We start from the raw sequence: 17,217 nt of genomic DNA, 5'->3' as shown, positions 1-17,217 counted from the left end.
TATATACACGTATACATACATACACACCTATGTACATTATAAAATACACACACGCACATGTCCAGGAGCACGTGCGAGGTGTGTGTGTGTGTGTACGAGCATTGTAGAGGGGCTGGTCAGTACAAAGAGGTAACTGCAAACAGCCACCCTAATAATTATAAAACAAAAATGTGTAAAATATTTTTAAATTAAAACAGGTTGTTAATAATTTGTATTGAACAAAAGGAACACAGTCTTCTGCATTACATAGAAATTAGGTTTATTGCATTTGATTATGTTTGTGTGACAGATGAAGAGTACCTGTCTGCTCATCACAGCTGAATTCTATGATGCAATTAAAAAAAAATAACAATACAAAACCCAAAAAACGAGTATGTGGTGGAAACAAATGATTCAATTTAATGCAGTTTTGTGGATGTGACCTATAGTGATACTTTCCACCATATGGCAGTTTTCCTCTCTGGTAAAATACTGCCCTACTTCAACTAGTTTGGAAGAAGGCTGTTTTCTCTGTCCTAATTGTTTCAAGCCCAGAACACTTGGTTACCTTATTCTTTCTTTAGATTCAGACTCATTGTGATTTATTAGAAAAGGCTCACTACAAGAAAAATGAATCAATTTTCAAAAGTGAGCTAGAAGAGCATTTTTCTTGAATTTTAGCTTGGTCAGGTAGTTTTTCTATGTGAATTATTGTTATTTGTCTCCTATTTGCTCTGAAGACATATCCACAATAAAATACTATTTCCATGACAGCAGTAAGTTGTAATCTCCATGCGACGTAAACTGTAATTTCAGAACATGCATGTTATTTAAAAAAAATAAAAATATAAGGTGCCTTGAGAATGCTGGCAGTTTTACATTTGGAACATACAGTTATTGTGTGTATATATATATATATTTACATCAGAACTGCTCAACTTTACCGTACAAGCTTCAGATTTAGGAAAATATACAGTACTTTTGCATATAATGGTATATTCCTTGTAGCCCCTGAGTCAAGTATAGAGGATTTAAATACAAAAAAAAAAAAAAGAAAAAAAAAAAGAAAAAAAAAAAAAAAAAAAAGAAAAAAAAAAAAAGAAGGAGAAACAGCCATTAAAAGCACTTACATTTTTTATGTGAAGTAATAGTATAAAAGTACTATTTCCCAGGAAGACCAGGATCAGAAACATGCCTATGAAGACTCAAGATTCCTACAGTGCTTAGTGAAGATTCTGGCAAGGAAGGGTGTCTAATTGGTGGGAGACAAGTTTTACAAGACTGTGGGGGACGCTCTACACACTGGTCATGTTCTTGGTCTAAAAAAGAAGCCAGGTTGTCTTCTGAGGCTGTGTTCAGATGCACTCCACTTGAGAAGGATTCTTTGGATTTAAGTTTTGGTTTTTCAACATCTGAAATTTCAGGACACTGTAAGGGAAGAGAAGAAACAATATGGTATTAATTACCATCCCTTCCAGGCCCTTGTTCTGTTCAAAATTAGCACATTCAGATGGTTCATGGAAAACCATTTCTGAAAATTAAACAGTGTACTGAAATATTTTTTACATGGCACTGTATTTGATTTAATGTAATTGAATGCAATTCTGCTGATTAATTGTAGAAGTCTGGATATCTTTTCCTCCCTTCAGACTTGTTAATGTGACATTAAGATACACATATAAGCAGCCCTTTCTAAAGGACTGATTACTCTTGAGTCCCAGTCTAAGAGCACGGACCTCAACGTTCTTATGTTGTTCTGTTTTAGAGTATAAATCCAGAATTGCATAATTCTGAGATTTCTAATCACTTGGATTCCTTTTCTGCTAACTTTTGTGAAAAAAAAAAAAAAAAAAAAAAAAAAAAGAAGACAATAAAGTAAATCTGTCTGATTATAAGATCATTGTATGAATCTCTTCAACCCTCATAGAAAATGTGGTCTCTGAAACTGTGGTGTCTAAGCCCTCTGTGGAGATGCTAAGTCAAAATAATAATTTCATATTCCTTAAACTAGTGAACTAGCATCTAGATTGGTATGCATTTCTTCCTCATAAGATAAAAAGACTGGGAAACCTCTTTTGATCTTATTGGGCATGTACTTACCTGAGATGAAGGACTGAAACTTCTGTCTGTTTTAATTGATGCTGCAGGCTGAAGCTTTTGTATGACCCGGACTGTTGGCTCTTGATACTCCGCACTTGCTGTCACCATGCTATAGGCAGGTGGAATGAGTGCTGACTGCCTTTGCAGAAGCTGCAGGATGGTTTGGATATCAGCAGTCATTTGGGATTCAAGCCTAGAGAAGGAACACGAAATCTGTTAGCTCATGGCCAGGAACAGATGTATTTCACACACCGATTACAGAGGCGTTCAAGAGGGACCTGCAGTTTACCGGTAAAACCATCGCTTGTTGTGGCAGGACCATGTCTTAAACAGGAGAGAACAGTAGAGGGAGTACGGAGCCCTTCCAAATCTTCTGTCTCTGCAGAAAATACCTGCAAGCTTTTCTCTGGCTTTTGCTACACTGAGTTCATCACTGTGCCTTAGGTTTGCAACAAGAAGCAACGCAGGGGACTGAGTATCTGGTTGAAAATAACTGGAATAAATGTATTCTCTTCGTTGTAACTAAATTGATTTGTGCTGGCTGGGCATGGGACATTATTTTGATGCATCTGACAATGAATTCTGACATGCTGATACAATGCACTGAACTAAGCAGAAGCCACATTTGTGTTTTTCCGCAGTTAGAAAAAGAAACCATTAAAAATCCAACTGCCCAATTCTCATTACTCTGAAAATTTATTCAAACTTATTCAGGCCTCAGGATTAATGTCAGCATTTCTGAAGTTCAAATTTTGTACCTTTAAATTATTTTTTTGCCTTTTCATAAATTTGCATATTTATGACTTCTGAAGCACTTGAGCTGATTATGTTGTTCATACTTACAATTCCATAGCACTGAAATGATTTTTAAATGGTCTTGCCAAAATTTTGACAAACTCAGGAAAAGGTAATGCCTATTGTACCTTCCCAGCCTCTGGAAGTCTAGAGCACATGCTGGCAGATGGTAATGAAGATAATACAGCATTCTGTACAGCAACTGAGCTTCTGACAGAGTAAACAAATCTTCATCATCAGCCTTTAATGTTGTGAATGTTGCTGCTTGGGCTCTCTCCAGTAGCAGAATTGACCCCATGCTGTTAGATTTTTGGTTTTACCATGTCTTGCACTGATGTTATTTTTTATCCTGTTGTGGAGTTGTCCATTGCCTGTATCATTTACTTATGAAAGTATCTGTGAAATTAATCCAAAAAGGTATGATCAAAGTGTATTTGGGATGCTGTTTCTTCCTTTATCAGGAGAAGCTGGTCTTGTGGTCTCAGCTCTCAGAAAAAAAGGCCCAAACACAGACTTCTGTTAGAGTCAGATGTGCCCTACTTGCCCTCTTGGTCAGCTATCTTGGATTCTTTCCTACTTGCAAATGTGCTGTTCTCACACAAGTATGGTGCTGATGCCACAGGGGGAAATGCTGTAGGAACAGTAGCATGCCACCATCCAGAGAACTTCCATCTGCTAAACCTGGGCCTTAACACCTCCGTGAATAAAAGGCAGCACTGAAGGATGTGCATTCAAGATTATTTTTGACTTTTAATTAACTCTTAAATTGCTCCCCTCTTACTTTGTTAGCACTTGAAAGTTCCTTTGTACTTCAAATGAAGACATGTCTCTGGTAGTGTTTATTCATCATCATTACACATAAAGGTTCATTTTCCATGCTCCAAAATTTTAAACAGATCCATGTTACCCAAACAAACAGGAGAACCTTAAATGTTTGGCCCATAGTCTCAATGAAATTCCAATCCCTTAAAGAAGAGAAACAGAGATAACTCTAGGGGCATATTACTTGTATAGTGGCTTTCCAGCCCTCTATGTCTATTTAATAATTGAGTATTATGCCAAGCTTCTAACTTCTGGAAAAATTAATGGAGAAGTGACCATGCTTTTTAAGCTAGCAGGTCAGATCTGACAAAGGCAGGAAATGATATTGTCTGTTATATTCATAGAAAACTCAGAAAGGCCCCAAATCCCAAACGCATGAAAAGCTTTAAAAACGTGAGAAGAGTTAAAGAATAAAGTGATTTTAAAGAATACATAGCAATTTAATTCTTAGTTTATCAGCAACAATTATATTCTCATACAGAAGGAAATACGTCTCTCATGATCAAACTGTAAGTAACAGAGGTATAACTTCAGTTTCAAGAGCTAAAGGTTTCAAGGAAGGAAATGCTGTCAAAAGACTACATACAGTTGATGGGAATCCTGCAGGCATTTAGTTATGTGACATTTACAGTTACATAGATTACTTGACTTTACTGTAATTAGAAATTACAGCAGTTTAGGGTTAAGTGTTAAAAATGTCTTTTTAATGCATTATGTCATATTCAGAAATGAAAAATACTGTTTTTTGATTGGCTTCTGGTGGTTGAGAGAATCGATTCAGTTAACCTGGCTTTAAAATGATTGTTAAAGTATACAGCACAGGATGCCAGTGAATAGCTACTGAAGTATAATTAGGACTGAGTACGTGTCAGAGTATTTGTCATGGAAAAATATTGAAAGTAATGAAATTACAGAGTGAAAATAGTGGGAAAAAAAGCCATAGTCCTGAGAATAGGACAATTTAAAATTAAGTGAAGTAACATGGTAAATTATGGTGCAGGATGGATCAAAATTGTGTAACCATATCCTTAAGATGCTCTAAGCTATGCTGCTTAGCTGCCAGTAAAGAGTAATATATCAGTATAAGCAAAGGTGCTATTGGACTCTGATAAAGAAAGCATTTTTCTGCTGTAACAGGTATAAGTATTGTGCCTTTGCATACTCCCATGTCTTACTTATTACAGAGTTGCAAAAAAAGTTAATGTATCAAAAAGGGAATTCATCGGCAATACATTTTAAAAAGCAGGCAGCTGGTGTACTTGGAGTCTCCAGGAAAGAAAAGTACTTCAGATTTTGAAGATATTGAAAATTACCATTTTGTGTCCCTGCCCAAGGCAGAGAGTTGGAACTAGATGGTCTTTAATGTCCCTTCCAACCCGAACTGTTTGATGGTTCTGTGATCTGGGAACAGCACTCTTTATGAGGTGAGATTTATATGTAACAATTTGACATGCCTCAGTACAACTTCTTGGTTAAAAAGATGGTCTAAAACAGCTAGCTGAGGAAAAAGGTTCTACTGCAAAGCTATCCAGGGTAGCTAATGTGAATATCTAGACATAAAAGATCTGAATCTTCTGGTAACATATTAAAAATTATGTACCCAAATTCCCCAGGATTGATTTTTCCAAGAATCTGGAAAGCCTAACTTAGGTGATATATAGGCTCCTCAGAATACATACAAACAAAAAAGTGATATTTCCATCAGGCATATTTTTGTACTTTTTAGCTTCTGAAGATCTGAATGCTTCTGGAAACCTTCTGCAGAAACTCATTCCTCCTGTAGCATCATCAACATCAGTTGTATTATGTACCCTTTCACACACAGGATTTTTTCTCTTTATTCTTACCTGTTGAGTTGTTCTTGAAGTAAATCTAATCGATTCTCCACTTCTCCGTATATAAAATCACTTTCAGTTTCACAGATTCCCCATGTAACATGGGATAATGCTGGTTGAACTGTGGAGTCCTGGTACTCCTGGATGTTCTCCTGTTCCCAGTTTCTTTTGTTGATGTCTGATGAAAAACAAAACATATAAAAGTATAGATTTATACACATATAGTTAGAGAGGGATTTGCACCTCTTAAGAATCCCACTTACTCAGTTTATCAAAACCTTCAAAGTCAAATTGGTACATTGGCACACTGACTGAACATCTCTCATCTCTCTTTGTTCCTTACTACTCCTTAGGGAAAAATTAAAGTGGTCACATACAGGCTGAGATTTTAAAGGTGTAGATAAATGAGAAGCTTTTTCTAGTCAGCATCATCAGAGTTCTGCCATGGAATGGCTTCTCTTTAGTTTTATTTCTATTATTTTACAAGTGGATACCAAATTTTCTCAAAGTATTTTTTTTAGCAATTTTTTATTCATTGAGATAGAAATTTTTGTTCTAACCTATAGGCATTAAATGATGTACTTCAATATCTTTGACAGTGCACTTCAGAGGCCTGCCTAAGATGTCTTCTCTTGCCCTTGAATGTGCTATTGAAGTGTATTCATGCCTTAGCTCTTTGGTGTAAAAGAAGGATTTGCTGCACTGGGCATGTGGTACAGTGCATTGGAATGTCCGCTCTAGAGGAAGGTGCCAGGCCTCAGGGAGCTGCCTTTCTTACCCATAACTGTAACACTACTTGTCCTAGGCTGGTGAAGTGAAATATATTTTCTCTGAGACAAGGGCCATTCAGTGCAGCTCATACTGCTTGCAAAAGGATACTGCTTATTATTCTCATAAAGGAAATTGATTTTCATTGATGTAGCTCTCTCCCATCCAATCTGTTCACCACTGTGAAAGGCACATCTCTGAAACTCTCATGGTACTGTGAGGTGAAAGGTGCCTGTTCATTTTGTTTTATGAATCGGGGCTCCTAAAAGAATGAAATATTCAGCATTGCTGGGTCAGCCAGAGATCACTTTGATATTAAAGGAAATTTCATGGTAAACATGAAGTATCTAAAAACACTTATTATATGAGTAATTTATATTTATTTCTTTACCTCCAGTCCTTTGTAAAAAAAATGATGGTGATTATTCCAGGTCTCACCTTATACCTGCTGTGCCCAAATTTTATCCCTCTTGACCTTCCCAGTTTCTTGGATCTCTGTGACCAAACACTGCACCTGAGTACTCAACAGAGCTCAGGGCACTCTTTTCTTTAGCTTGGACTCCTGGTTTGGGCTATTCTTTTTTCTCTCTCAGTTTACTTAATTTACCCCTCTGTGGATTTATTAATTAGTTTAGATACTTGGCTCTATGCCATTTCTCCTGTTCACCAAGCTGTTGAAAGGTTACACATCAATTATCATGGGGAAATGCTTGTTGCACTTATCAAGTATAGAATGAAGATCTTGCTGTGGCCTAGGCAGAACCTACAGGTGACATACTTAGGTTGAACAGTGCTTTTTCTACAGCTCACCCTGCACCCCACAGCCTGTGTTTACTTTGAGTTAATCTGGCATGCAGTCAAAATTAGTCAGAATCACTCATTCTTCTTTGATGTGGTAAAAAAGGCTGTTTAAATCTTAACATGTGCTCAATACTATTCCTATTAGAGTTGTATTTTTAATTATTTAACTACATGAAGTTATAGAACATATTAAAGTTGTTATTGCACCCGGGTTGCTGCTTCAGCACACAGCTGGGCAAAATCCTTGACTGCTTATAAAGCATCTGCAGTTGGATTTGAATCCCACATCAGTCCCTGAATGGTTTGCTCAGAGCTTCTCCTAACACTTCTCTTGGCACTGCACGCTGTTAACTCAGCATAGGTTACATTCATTTCACACTTGTGAAATTTTTCTAAGCAACCATAGCAGCTAGAGCCATGTTACAAAGAGAAGAGAAAAAAACCCCACAGTGTGGGTGACATGTAAGAGCTTTGTCCAAATGCTAATAGCTAATCCTTTTCAAACATGTCTTTGAGCAGTGTTTCTCTAAGTAAATGGAAAAAAAAAAAAAAAAAAAAAAAAAAAAAAAAAAAAAGAAGAAGAAGAAGAAGTTCCCACTCAGATTTAGTGTTTCAAGTAGATTTAGCCAGGAAGGGGAGCTCTCACTACATGATTCCAAGTGTAAGGGGAGACTCTTCTCTCTGTCTCTCTCTCCCCCCCTCTTTTTTGTTTTGTTTTGTTTTGATCAGACAAAAGTCATTATTTCATTATCTGATCTTTGGTTAGTAGATTTTGTTTGAATTTCATGTGATGACCTATAACTGATTTTATGCAGTAGGCAGAAAGAAGAGGAAAGTGATTTCATTTTGGCTACACAGAAACCTGTTCTCCTTCTCAGGAACTTAAGCCAACAGAAAGAATGAGATACAGGGTGTCACAGAAGCATGTAATTTGGTTTAGGAGGAACACATGGCACAGTTTTCAGTGTCCAAAGAAAAGCTGCAAATCTCTCAGCAAACTGAAAGGAGCATAGTATGAAAAATTGAGGGGTAAAGTTTCAAACTATAAGTTTAAGTGCAATAGATTTTATATATCCAGAAGCCTTGTAAGCAGTGAATTTCAGGAGCATTTTACTGCTTTTTAATGTTCTGTAAAAACATGGATGTTGTAAAAAAAAGATGCTGGTTATTTTTCACAATAAATCATTCATTAAAATCACAGATTTTCAAATTTTCAATGCCATGGATTATCCCAGGGAAATCATAGCTTTTTTTTTGTCCCAGAATATGTATTTGGAGACTACTGTAATAGATGCTTAATTTGTGACAAAGCAAATGATTTGACACCGAAATGACAAGTGAGTTTACACACCATAAGCAAGTTAATACTCTATAAAATATGGTGTTTTGCCCATCTAAGTGCCTTTTCTGGTATTTCGTATCCATTAGTAACTCCAGAAGAGCCCATCAGCAGCTACAGCTTTGTAACCAATTCTGGTCTTCCAGGGCTTGAAGAATCAGATTGAGTACTAAGTTAATAAATTTATAACTAGGTTCATTAGAACAATTGAAGAATCAGTCTTTTAGCCCAAATAATGGCCAAGTGAAAGTAGCAGTTTTCCTTTATATATAGTTAACAGCTACAGAAAAATTTTCAAATCTTCACAAAAGAACAATGTGTTTAAAAGCTAAAAGTTGCATTCTGGAACTACGGGAGAGATGTTGACACTGTTTCTGCCAAATTATACAATACATTATCAACAGTCTTTCCATTCATTGAAGTAATGACCAAAATTAAAACAAAACAAAAGATAACTAAATATGTATCAGTCACAGTGGTCATGAATTGGAGTAGCTTTATACAAGTGCATTTTTATCCAAGATTTATAAGGCACCATAATATATGAGGATACATAAAAGCAGAGGTTTTTTTTTACAAGTTCATTATGTTTGTAACTACTCTTATGGTAAGTTATAATCAGTCTCTAATAGCAGGAGTAAGACTTTAGTTTAAAACATGTATCAGGAAAAGCTAATCTTACTGACCTTGAAGGTTTTATAAATGTTGCAAGAAAGCTCATTACCTTGCATAACATTACTAGAAGTGCTAAATTACAACGTGGGAAAAAGATTGTGGTTTTAATCAAAATATGTAACCTTTAGATATGCTAAATTTAGCTCAAATAAAATCTGCAATAGGTTGCCTTGGAAAATGTTGCTATAGCTGCAAGGACACATTTCTGGCTATTGGTAGGGGAAAGGAAAGGTTTCCAATTGCAGTATGTATGCAACAAGTTTATGTGGTGTGGATTTATAGGGCCTTAACTTGAAGAGATCAGACTTCACATATTCATACCTCTGAGATGTTAAAATCATTGTTTGGTCTGATTAATCATTAGGTTTATTTAAAATGATAGCCTAAAAGCCTAAAGTTTATTGAATGATGGTTAAATAGTTAAATTGTCTCAATGGAAACTGCTGAGGAAAACAGCATTAAACAATAAATACGTAATCCTTCCCTTCAGACTGAAAGAATTACAAATGGACTTGCAGTGATACTTAAATTGTATATTAATACAGAGATTTTCATTAATTTCCTTTCATATCACTGAGAAAATTAATATTTTAGTATACTAGATGTAATTTTAATTACACGATATAACTATGTAAAAGTATCTGAGATTGCCTAATAGTTCCTGAGCATTTGTCATATACAAAAGCTCAAGTCTTTATTCTTGTGTGTTACTTATGGAAGTAATATTTTTTTTTTTTTTTTGGTGTGGTATGATGGCACTCCTTTAATCAACAGGTGCACCAAGACATGATAGCATTCTTTCAACTGTTATGATTTTTTCCACTTAATTTTTGCCATGGTGTGTCAATGCAGTCAATGCATAACTAAAATTAGTTTTCTGAAAACATATTTTTGGTGCACGTGCAACTATCACTAGGTTTAGCTAGTCTGCCTCTCATTATCTGTAACTTTTTACTGTCATTCAACTCTGGCACAGAAAATACCCTTTGGGAGATACTGTACTGCTTTGAGCGCAGAATCTCCCAAATGGAAGTATTCTCACTCAGTGAAGTCCAATACCAGTGGACAATTTTAAAGAGTTTGTTTAAATTACTTAGGTAGTTCAGTTACAAGATGATTTCTAGCAAAACCTAGAATGACCTTTTAGAGGTCCTGCAAGCCAGTTCTGCAATCCAGTTCCCACTGAATTAAACTATATTAATCATCTTGAGAAATAATTTTTTTGATCTAAGATGTTTTTTCTTAAGCTTTTTTGAGTAAATATTATGTAAAGAATCAAGAGAACCATTCAGAAAATTATTTTTGTTAATCAGACTAAAAAGGTGTCTGTTCAAACTTTACTAAACAGAAACAGCTGGATTACCTTTGCAAGAACTGCTTCTTTTGTCAAGAAGAATTTCTTCTGTGTCACGATCTATTTCTTCAAAGTCCATCTCTGTGGTTTTCTCTGTTACAGATGGATAATCAGCTATCCCAGAGAACAGGGGCTTTTGCTCATCTTCAATGGAGGACACAAAAGATGATGATCCACTTTTTTTCTCCTCAAAATGTTTCTTAATAGATTGGTAGTATCTGGTGCTGTCTCCTGAGGGTTCGGGATCACTCTGATCATTCTCTTTGAAGTAATCTGTGAAAGAGAAATAATTTTATACAAAAATAAGCAATTCTTGAAAGTTTATTCTACTTTATTATGGTCTGAGGATGGACATGATTCTTATATCAGATAGGAAGTTCACTGTCTTTTAGGAAAAAAATACTTTGAAGTCTTTTTTTATTCTTCTATCAGAGAAGTTTTGTATTTCTTTTGAAGTACTGGAAGACACTTCTATGTGTGTAGTAAGGATTCTTAGTCCATAAACCATAACTCATTTTGCAAAACTTATCTGTATCAAAGCAACAAAGGCTTTATCCAACACAACCCTCCTGTGTACTCCTTTTTTTTTCCCGTGAGGATGAAATTTGAAGAAGCCTTATATTCCAAAGTTTAAAAAATATTAAATATTTCATCCTGTCTTCCAATTTCTCTCATTATTGGGCACTTACTAAAGTCTTGACAGGCTAACAGTTATGTATGCTAAGACCTGGCATCAGAAATACTTGTTTAAGTTATTCTCACATGAGGACATATTTGTTGATTATTCTTTTCCTGTAAGAGGCATATGAATTAATCAACCACTCACCCCCAAAATTTCTGGGCCCACCTAACCAGAGAGCATGTTTCTCCATATTTATTACAGGATTGATATGGCAGAGAGAAAGAAAAGGAGGGAGTTCCTAGTCTGACTTATGGGATCACCTCAAAACAACTTTGCAAGTAGCCCATATTCCTTAGCCTTTAGAGTTGCAATTCTCAGAACATCCAATCTTTTGAATAACAAAAGTAAACAACATTCTGTGATATGTATGGTAGCAGTGTACCAGTCAAGTTGAGAATGAATCTTTCATTAATCATATTCAAGGTCCATAGTGAGCAACAGCAGATTTAGTCCTCTTAAGAAATGGCAAGTAAGCATAGATTTAAAGCAGATATCTTTAAAAACATATTGTAAAACTTAAAAAGGATTTAAACCCTAGAATGATTATTTATTAATATAGATAAGTCTTGATCTCTTTTCAGCATAAACTTGAAGCTAATTTCCAATTCAATATTTGGTTTTACCTATTTTTAACTAAAATGTCAAGATAATTCAGTTCTGCTATTTATTTAAAACACATTTTAGCAGGGTAGTCTCAACATCACATAAATACTGTAACTAGTTTGCATTAGCTTCCTGGGGAGACAGCATGATTTCCCATCTGCTTTGTGCTAATTACTAATCAACATAGTTCTGGAATGTCTGTAGTCTTTATAGCCTACAGCAGTGGCTAATCCAACATTCCATATATTCCCTGGGTTTCTTCTCTGTTTTCTTGTCACTGTGAAGAAATGAAACTGTGGCTTCATCTAATTGTCTTTGTCTGCGCATAAAAAGAGTGCAGTATCTGTAAAGAGCACCCTTCAAGGGTCCAGAAATCTGTGAGCAGTGAGGCAGGTAATGGTAAAGAAAATAAAGCAAAATAAACCCAATAGCAAAGCAGGCCTCCAGTACCCTCTTGAGTCTCCAAGGGCAAGTAACACAACGTCAAGTGTGAAGTGACTTTACTGGGCTTTTGTTAAGTGGGACTACTGTCTCTAAGTGATACTGGTGATGCTCAGTTGCTGCAAAATTGTCAAAACAATGGCAAATGGACTGACAGCATAAAGCTCTTGGAGGATGTGCACACTCAAGACCCAAGTGTCATGTTCTCAGCAATTCCATCTCCAAAACAGTACAAAAGCAAAAGAAAGCTTCATAAGACATTTTTATTATAGATATCTCCCATGGCATTTATTGTGGGAATATATTGAAAACATGGTCACGCTACAGTAAATTGTCTTAATTACTTAGTGTTTGACTGACTTCAACCTGTGAAAAAGACCTTCTAATGAAAGCTTGAAATTACCAATTTTTAGGGTAATTTTATATGTTCATGTGATTTTGTGCACTAACGGCAGCTGTAATGAGCACTCTGTGGAATACAAATCAAGCAGTGGACTAATTTTGAGATGGGGTCATTGAGACTCTAGTGAAAAAATTGTTTAGCGGCTGAAATACAGCAGAGTGTCTTATCTCTTATATTCATAAAATACTGCTAATAACTACTCTGCCGTAAAACCAGGTTAATTCTGTTGATATCCCTGCATCTAGTCTCCATCTACATCAGAACAACAGAACACATTATTTTCCAAATGCTGTCCAAGTATTTGAACTCACTGGCATAAGAAAGAAGGCAGAGATCTTTTGAATGTAGGCTCCTGCCTATTCAAATCAGGGAAGATTTGTTCATCAGCTGATCTATTTCAAAATGGACATCTTTGGCTTTACTGCCATTACTTTATCTTCTAGGCATCTGGCTATAGTCAGAGAGTCAAAAGTTGTTTTCCTTTTAAAAGGCTCTAATTCAATGCTAAAGATTCTTCTCTCTGGAGGATAATCTTGTCATGCTTTGCAACTAGGCTACGAATTAAAATAGAAAGGGCTCCATTTTATTGACTCTTCAGGACCTGATAATGGCACAAGTTCTGTACCTCTACTCAACACCTTAGCAGTGCCTCTGCAGCTCAGTGGAAAGTAAGTTACAAATAATAGATAGATAAGACTTTACCAGAATGTGAATTTCTCCAATTTCTCCTTCCTTTTGTAATGAAATTCAGTCATTGGTTGAGAGCGGATTTTCCAGGAGAGAAGGCTTTTCTATCTGCATGTGTATGGATACATTCACTTTTTGCCCCACAAAAAAAGTATTTTAGAAGTTTTATTTTTCCCTTCCTGTTCTTCTTCCAAATGTAATCATTAAACCTCACCTTCATCTTCTCCCCCAACACCAGTTCTAGTGTTTTCTCTTTCCTTTTCCAGTAAGACAAATTTCACTTTCTGATTCTGAAACAGCTAGAAACAGTTTTTGTGAAGATGATGATTATTTTTGTAACTTCATGATTTACCAAAATGTACAAACATCATTTACACTCTTTATAGGACTGTTTTAACCTGTTATGTGTTTTGAGTGCCTGCCAAGTTTACAGGAAATGTCCTCTGACATTTGGAAATTCCAAAATCTTCAAAGTAATTTTCAGAAGGTTTGTGTCCTGCTTTTTGCACATGCATGGGCAAGGGAAGGGAAGAAATGGGGTTGTCACAAGTCTGGGTCATAGAACTATGACACTGACTCACAGAAATACTGGCATTAAAATCCTACTTCGTGGGATGGTTACCAGAGGTCAGACAGGTTTCTTTTGTGTAATATGGTTTGCAGTATTGGAATTTCGCATTACTCAAGAAGTGCCAGTCTACATGATCTAGACTATTTTCTCTCAATATATCAGTCTGCTGCAAACAATGTTGGTGAAAGTGTCAGCAATATATTGTCTATGCAGCAGCATTGTTTAATACTGCTGTAATTTCATTAACTGGAATTTGTCATCATTAATCAAGCTAGCTATATAGCCTAGTGTTTCAAAAGGTAGCAACTTTTTACTCCCTTTAGAGCCATCCAATAAAAAAAAAATCCCATAATATGCTGAGACAAATTCAATTTTGTGCAGGAAATGAGGTGAATGGCTTCCTCGCTCCCACAGACAGCAATTTATATTTCAAACCATAATACAGGCAATCCTTATCATTAACATTATCCACACCACTATAAATCTGTTCAGCAGAAATGACACTTTCCCTTTCCTTTGAAAAAACCCACCATATTGTTTTACACTACACCAAATGCATGCTTTGCATGTGTGGAGGGTAAGGAGAAATGCACACAGTAACTTGGTTGGAAGGAGGGTTAATGGCTCAGAAGGTCTGGAGATCTTCAGATTCCCATCAAGTATTTTGGTTCAAGTATTACAAGCTCTTTTTTTCTGTGATATTCAAAAGTATTCCTGTGATGGTCATCTGTGTTTCTGTGTATGAACAAAGTACTTTCCATCATGATTATGTGTTATCTGTTCTTAATTTAAAAATGTCTGTTATTTCATCAGAGAGCAGAAAAATGCCTTATGTGTCCACCACGGGCAGCAAATATTTTGAATGAAAAGTCAGTGACCAAGCATTTCAGACAGTATGTTAAATACAATACCACAAACAGGCTTGAAAGAGTGCAAAATTTCAAAATGTCAAACAATTAAAAGCTGTTGATGAATTATTTGAATACTGGTAATAATTTGAACACTGCCTATGTTTTCCTTCGTATAGATGGGAAACAGCATACCCCCAGTCAGGGAAAATGGTGATCCTAATTCCTGAAATCCCTGGTTTTCACTTAGTGGTGCAAGAACATTATAAGTGATACATAATATTTATCTAATTTCAAAAAGTCTGGCACTGTGGAGCAAGATCAATATATGACTCCAGAGAAGTCTACTCAAGATGTACACAGACTAAACTACTCCTCAGAATTCCAATCAGCAAGTTTAGGATCAAAAGTGCTAATTAAAACGCCCTTCAATTTTTTTTCTTGCTGCTTGATTCATACTTTGTTGAATGTGACTGGTATGGAGTACATTGCTAGATGTAGCTGAGTGCATCCTGATGGATTGATTAAAGGAAGAGTATCAAAAAGGAGGAAGGTGACAGCTTCTACATAGGAAAATGAACAGCATCCCAGTGTCTGGTCATTCAGTGGATAGGTATTGCTTTTTTTCTATATTGTTACACAATTAAGTAATTTGTTGAGTAATTTGCGAACAGTCTTATGGCAAACAGTATAAAGAACTTTCGTGGATTTATTTTCCACAGGGAGAAGGACAAGATCTCTATAATCTTTACAAATGCATGACAAGTGATAGGTAACATTCAGCACTTGATTTGGTATGCAGCATATGAAATGGGAGCTACTCCACCTTTGCTACCAGAAAACTTGTCTGAAAACTGATTTTGCTCTTGTCTGTAGAGATATTTAACCCTGATGTTTCTGATGTTTCAGAAAGTGCTATAACTTACCCTGAATCCACTTAAACAAAATTAAGACATTTATGAACCTTGAATTTTAGTGGTTGAGCTCCTGTCTCAGAATCATCTTGGCCTTAGAGTTCTGACATGTGGTGACATCTGGATGTTTGTCAAAGCCAGTCTTAACCCATGTTCTGACAAGGAACATGTTCCAGGAGGGGTCATCTGTTCTAGAAGACTAACAGCTTGAACAAAGCATTCTACCACTATTCAGCTGAACAAAAAATTTGTCTGTTCAATTTGTTTTGATCATCTTAGGCCATGACTGGTAATCAGGTAGACTGAGAGCTGTTGCCTTCATAAACATTTTTGAGTGCCTGCTGAAAGCATAGCTTGCTCCAACATCTACATATGCATCCCTGAGGACAAAAGAGGAGGGGGGGAAAAGAAAATAAAAATAAATAAAACCATGAAGTCCTTATAACTAATAACTTTAAGTGGTAATAAAGCATAAACTGGTATCTCTAGAGGTTTTTCTTGCACCTTGGTGAAATTTCATTGATGATACAGTTCAAGTTCACAAAATGTTTAATTACCTACTTCTTGGACAGGTCTTAATGAAAACTGTATGGAAAAAGCACAAATTTAGTGCACAAGAAAAAAGAGAAATACTTTGAAAGCTTTGCATGGGGTCTATTGGATTACCTGAGAAACTCAGATATAAATATTTTTCAAATTACCTCATCTGGAAAAATAGAAATCAGTATGGTCAGGAGAAGTTATTGGTGCTAAAGCTCTGAAAACAAACTAAACTATTAAAATCTGCAGTGCACTTTGTATAGTAATGGTCTCCTCCTTACAGGAAAACCATTTGTATATCACACATAATATAGCAATAATACTTAATACAATGAGAAAATTAGCATAAAGGCTGTCTTTCGCACACTTTTTTTTTTTTTTTTTTTTTTTTTTTTTTTTTTTTTTTTTTTTAGTCTAAGCAATCACATAGTATTCTAATGGATAGTTGCACTGCAATTCACTTTTAAAAGGGGAAAGGTATGTTTGCAGCTTTTTAGTTATAATCAGAACTAGAGGTAAAGCACAGAGTGCCTATTAAGTGATAAAGATATTTCTTCAAATTTAAGCACCACAGGATTATACAGTTTAGAAATTTAAGAAAGCAAAGTAACGAACCCTGAAGCCATCACATATTTATTAAAAAAATAATTTATTAAGAGCACCAGATTTTTGTGATAAGATTAGAATTGACTACATGACTACAGTTTCTCCTTCTGTGAACATAATATTATAGTTATGCCCTTGGTACAGCCTAATATCCAGCAGAACTAAAGTGAAACAAAGAACAATTGAAAATAGATAGTTTCTATCAGAGATTTTTTTTTCCTTAAAAATATGCTTTTGAAACATACGCAGTTATATCAAAGCTTGGCTATTTTCAGAACATGGCAGAGGCAAGAGGTCTTAAAGGTGCACATGCATTTCCTGAGACATTTCTTAAGCCAGCAGAAAGAATTTGTCCGAAGTTCCACCAAGCACTTGAATTTGTGTATCTGTAAGTCCTGCTTCACATCTTCAATTACATGTCTGTAGACCTGTCAGACCTCAACATTTGAAACAA

At 35.7% G+C, this 17,217-nt stretch overlaps 1 protein-coding gene across 1 annotated transcript in view; it reads right to left on the bottom strand.

Annotated features, from left to right (window-relative positions):
* Window positions 1-225: 225 nt before the first annotated feature.
* The window catches only part of KCNH7 (potassium voltage-gated channel subfamily H member 7), a 209,485-nt gene continuing 192,493 nt past the window's right edge, over window positions 226-17,217 (bottom strand). Inside the window, exons 13-16 of the mRNA XM_083865336.1 lie at window positions 10,478-10,729; window positions 5,544-5,709; window positions 2,080-2,272; window positions 226-1,407 (exon numbers count right to left, since the gene is read on the bottom strand). Of these exons, the coding sequence (XP_083721462.1) occupies window positions 1,141-1,407; window positions 2,080-2,272; window positions 5,544-5,709; window positions 10,478-10,729 (878 nt within the window). The 3' untranslated portion in view covers window positions 226-1,140. The remainder of the gene's footprint in view (window positions 1,408-2,079; window positions 2,273-5,543; window positions 5,710-10,477; window positions 10,730-17,217) is intronic.

The sequence above is a fragment of the Zosterops lateralis genome (genome assembly GCF_965231275.1).
Source record: "Zosterops lateralis genome assembly, chromosome: 7".
In the NCBI taxonomy this organism is placed as follows: domain Eukaryota; kingdom Metazoa; phylum Chordata; class Aves; order Passeriformes; family Zosteropidae; genus Zosterops; species Zosterops lateralis.
This window is presented reverse-complemented; position numbering and strand designations above follow the sequence as displayed.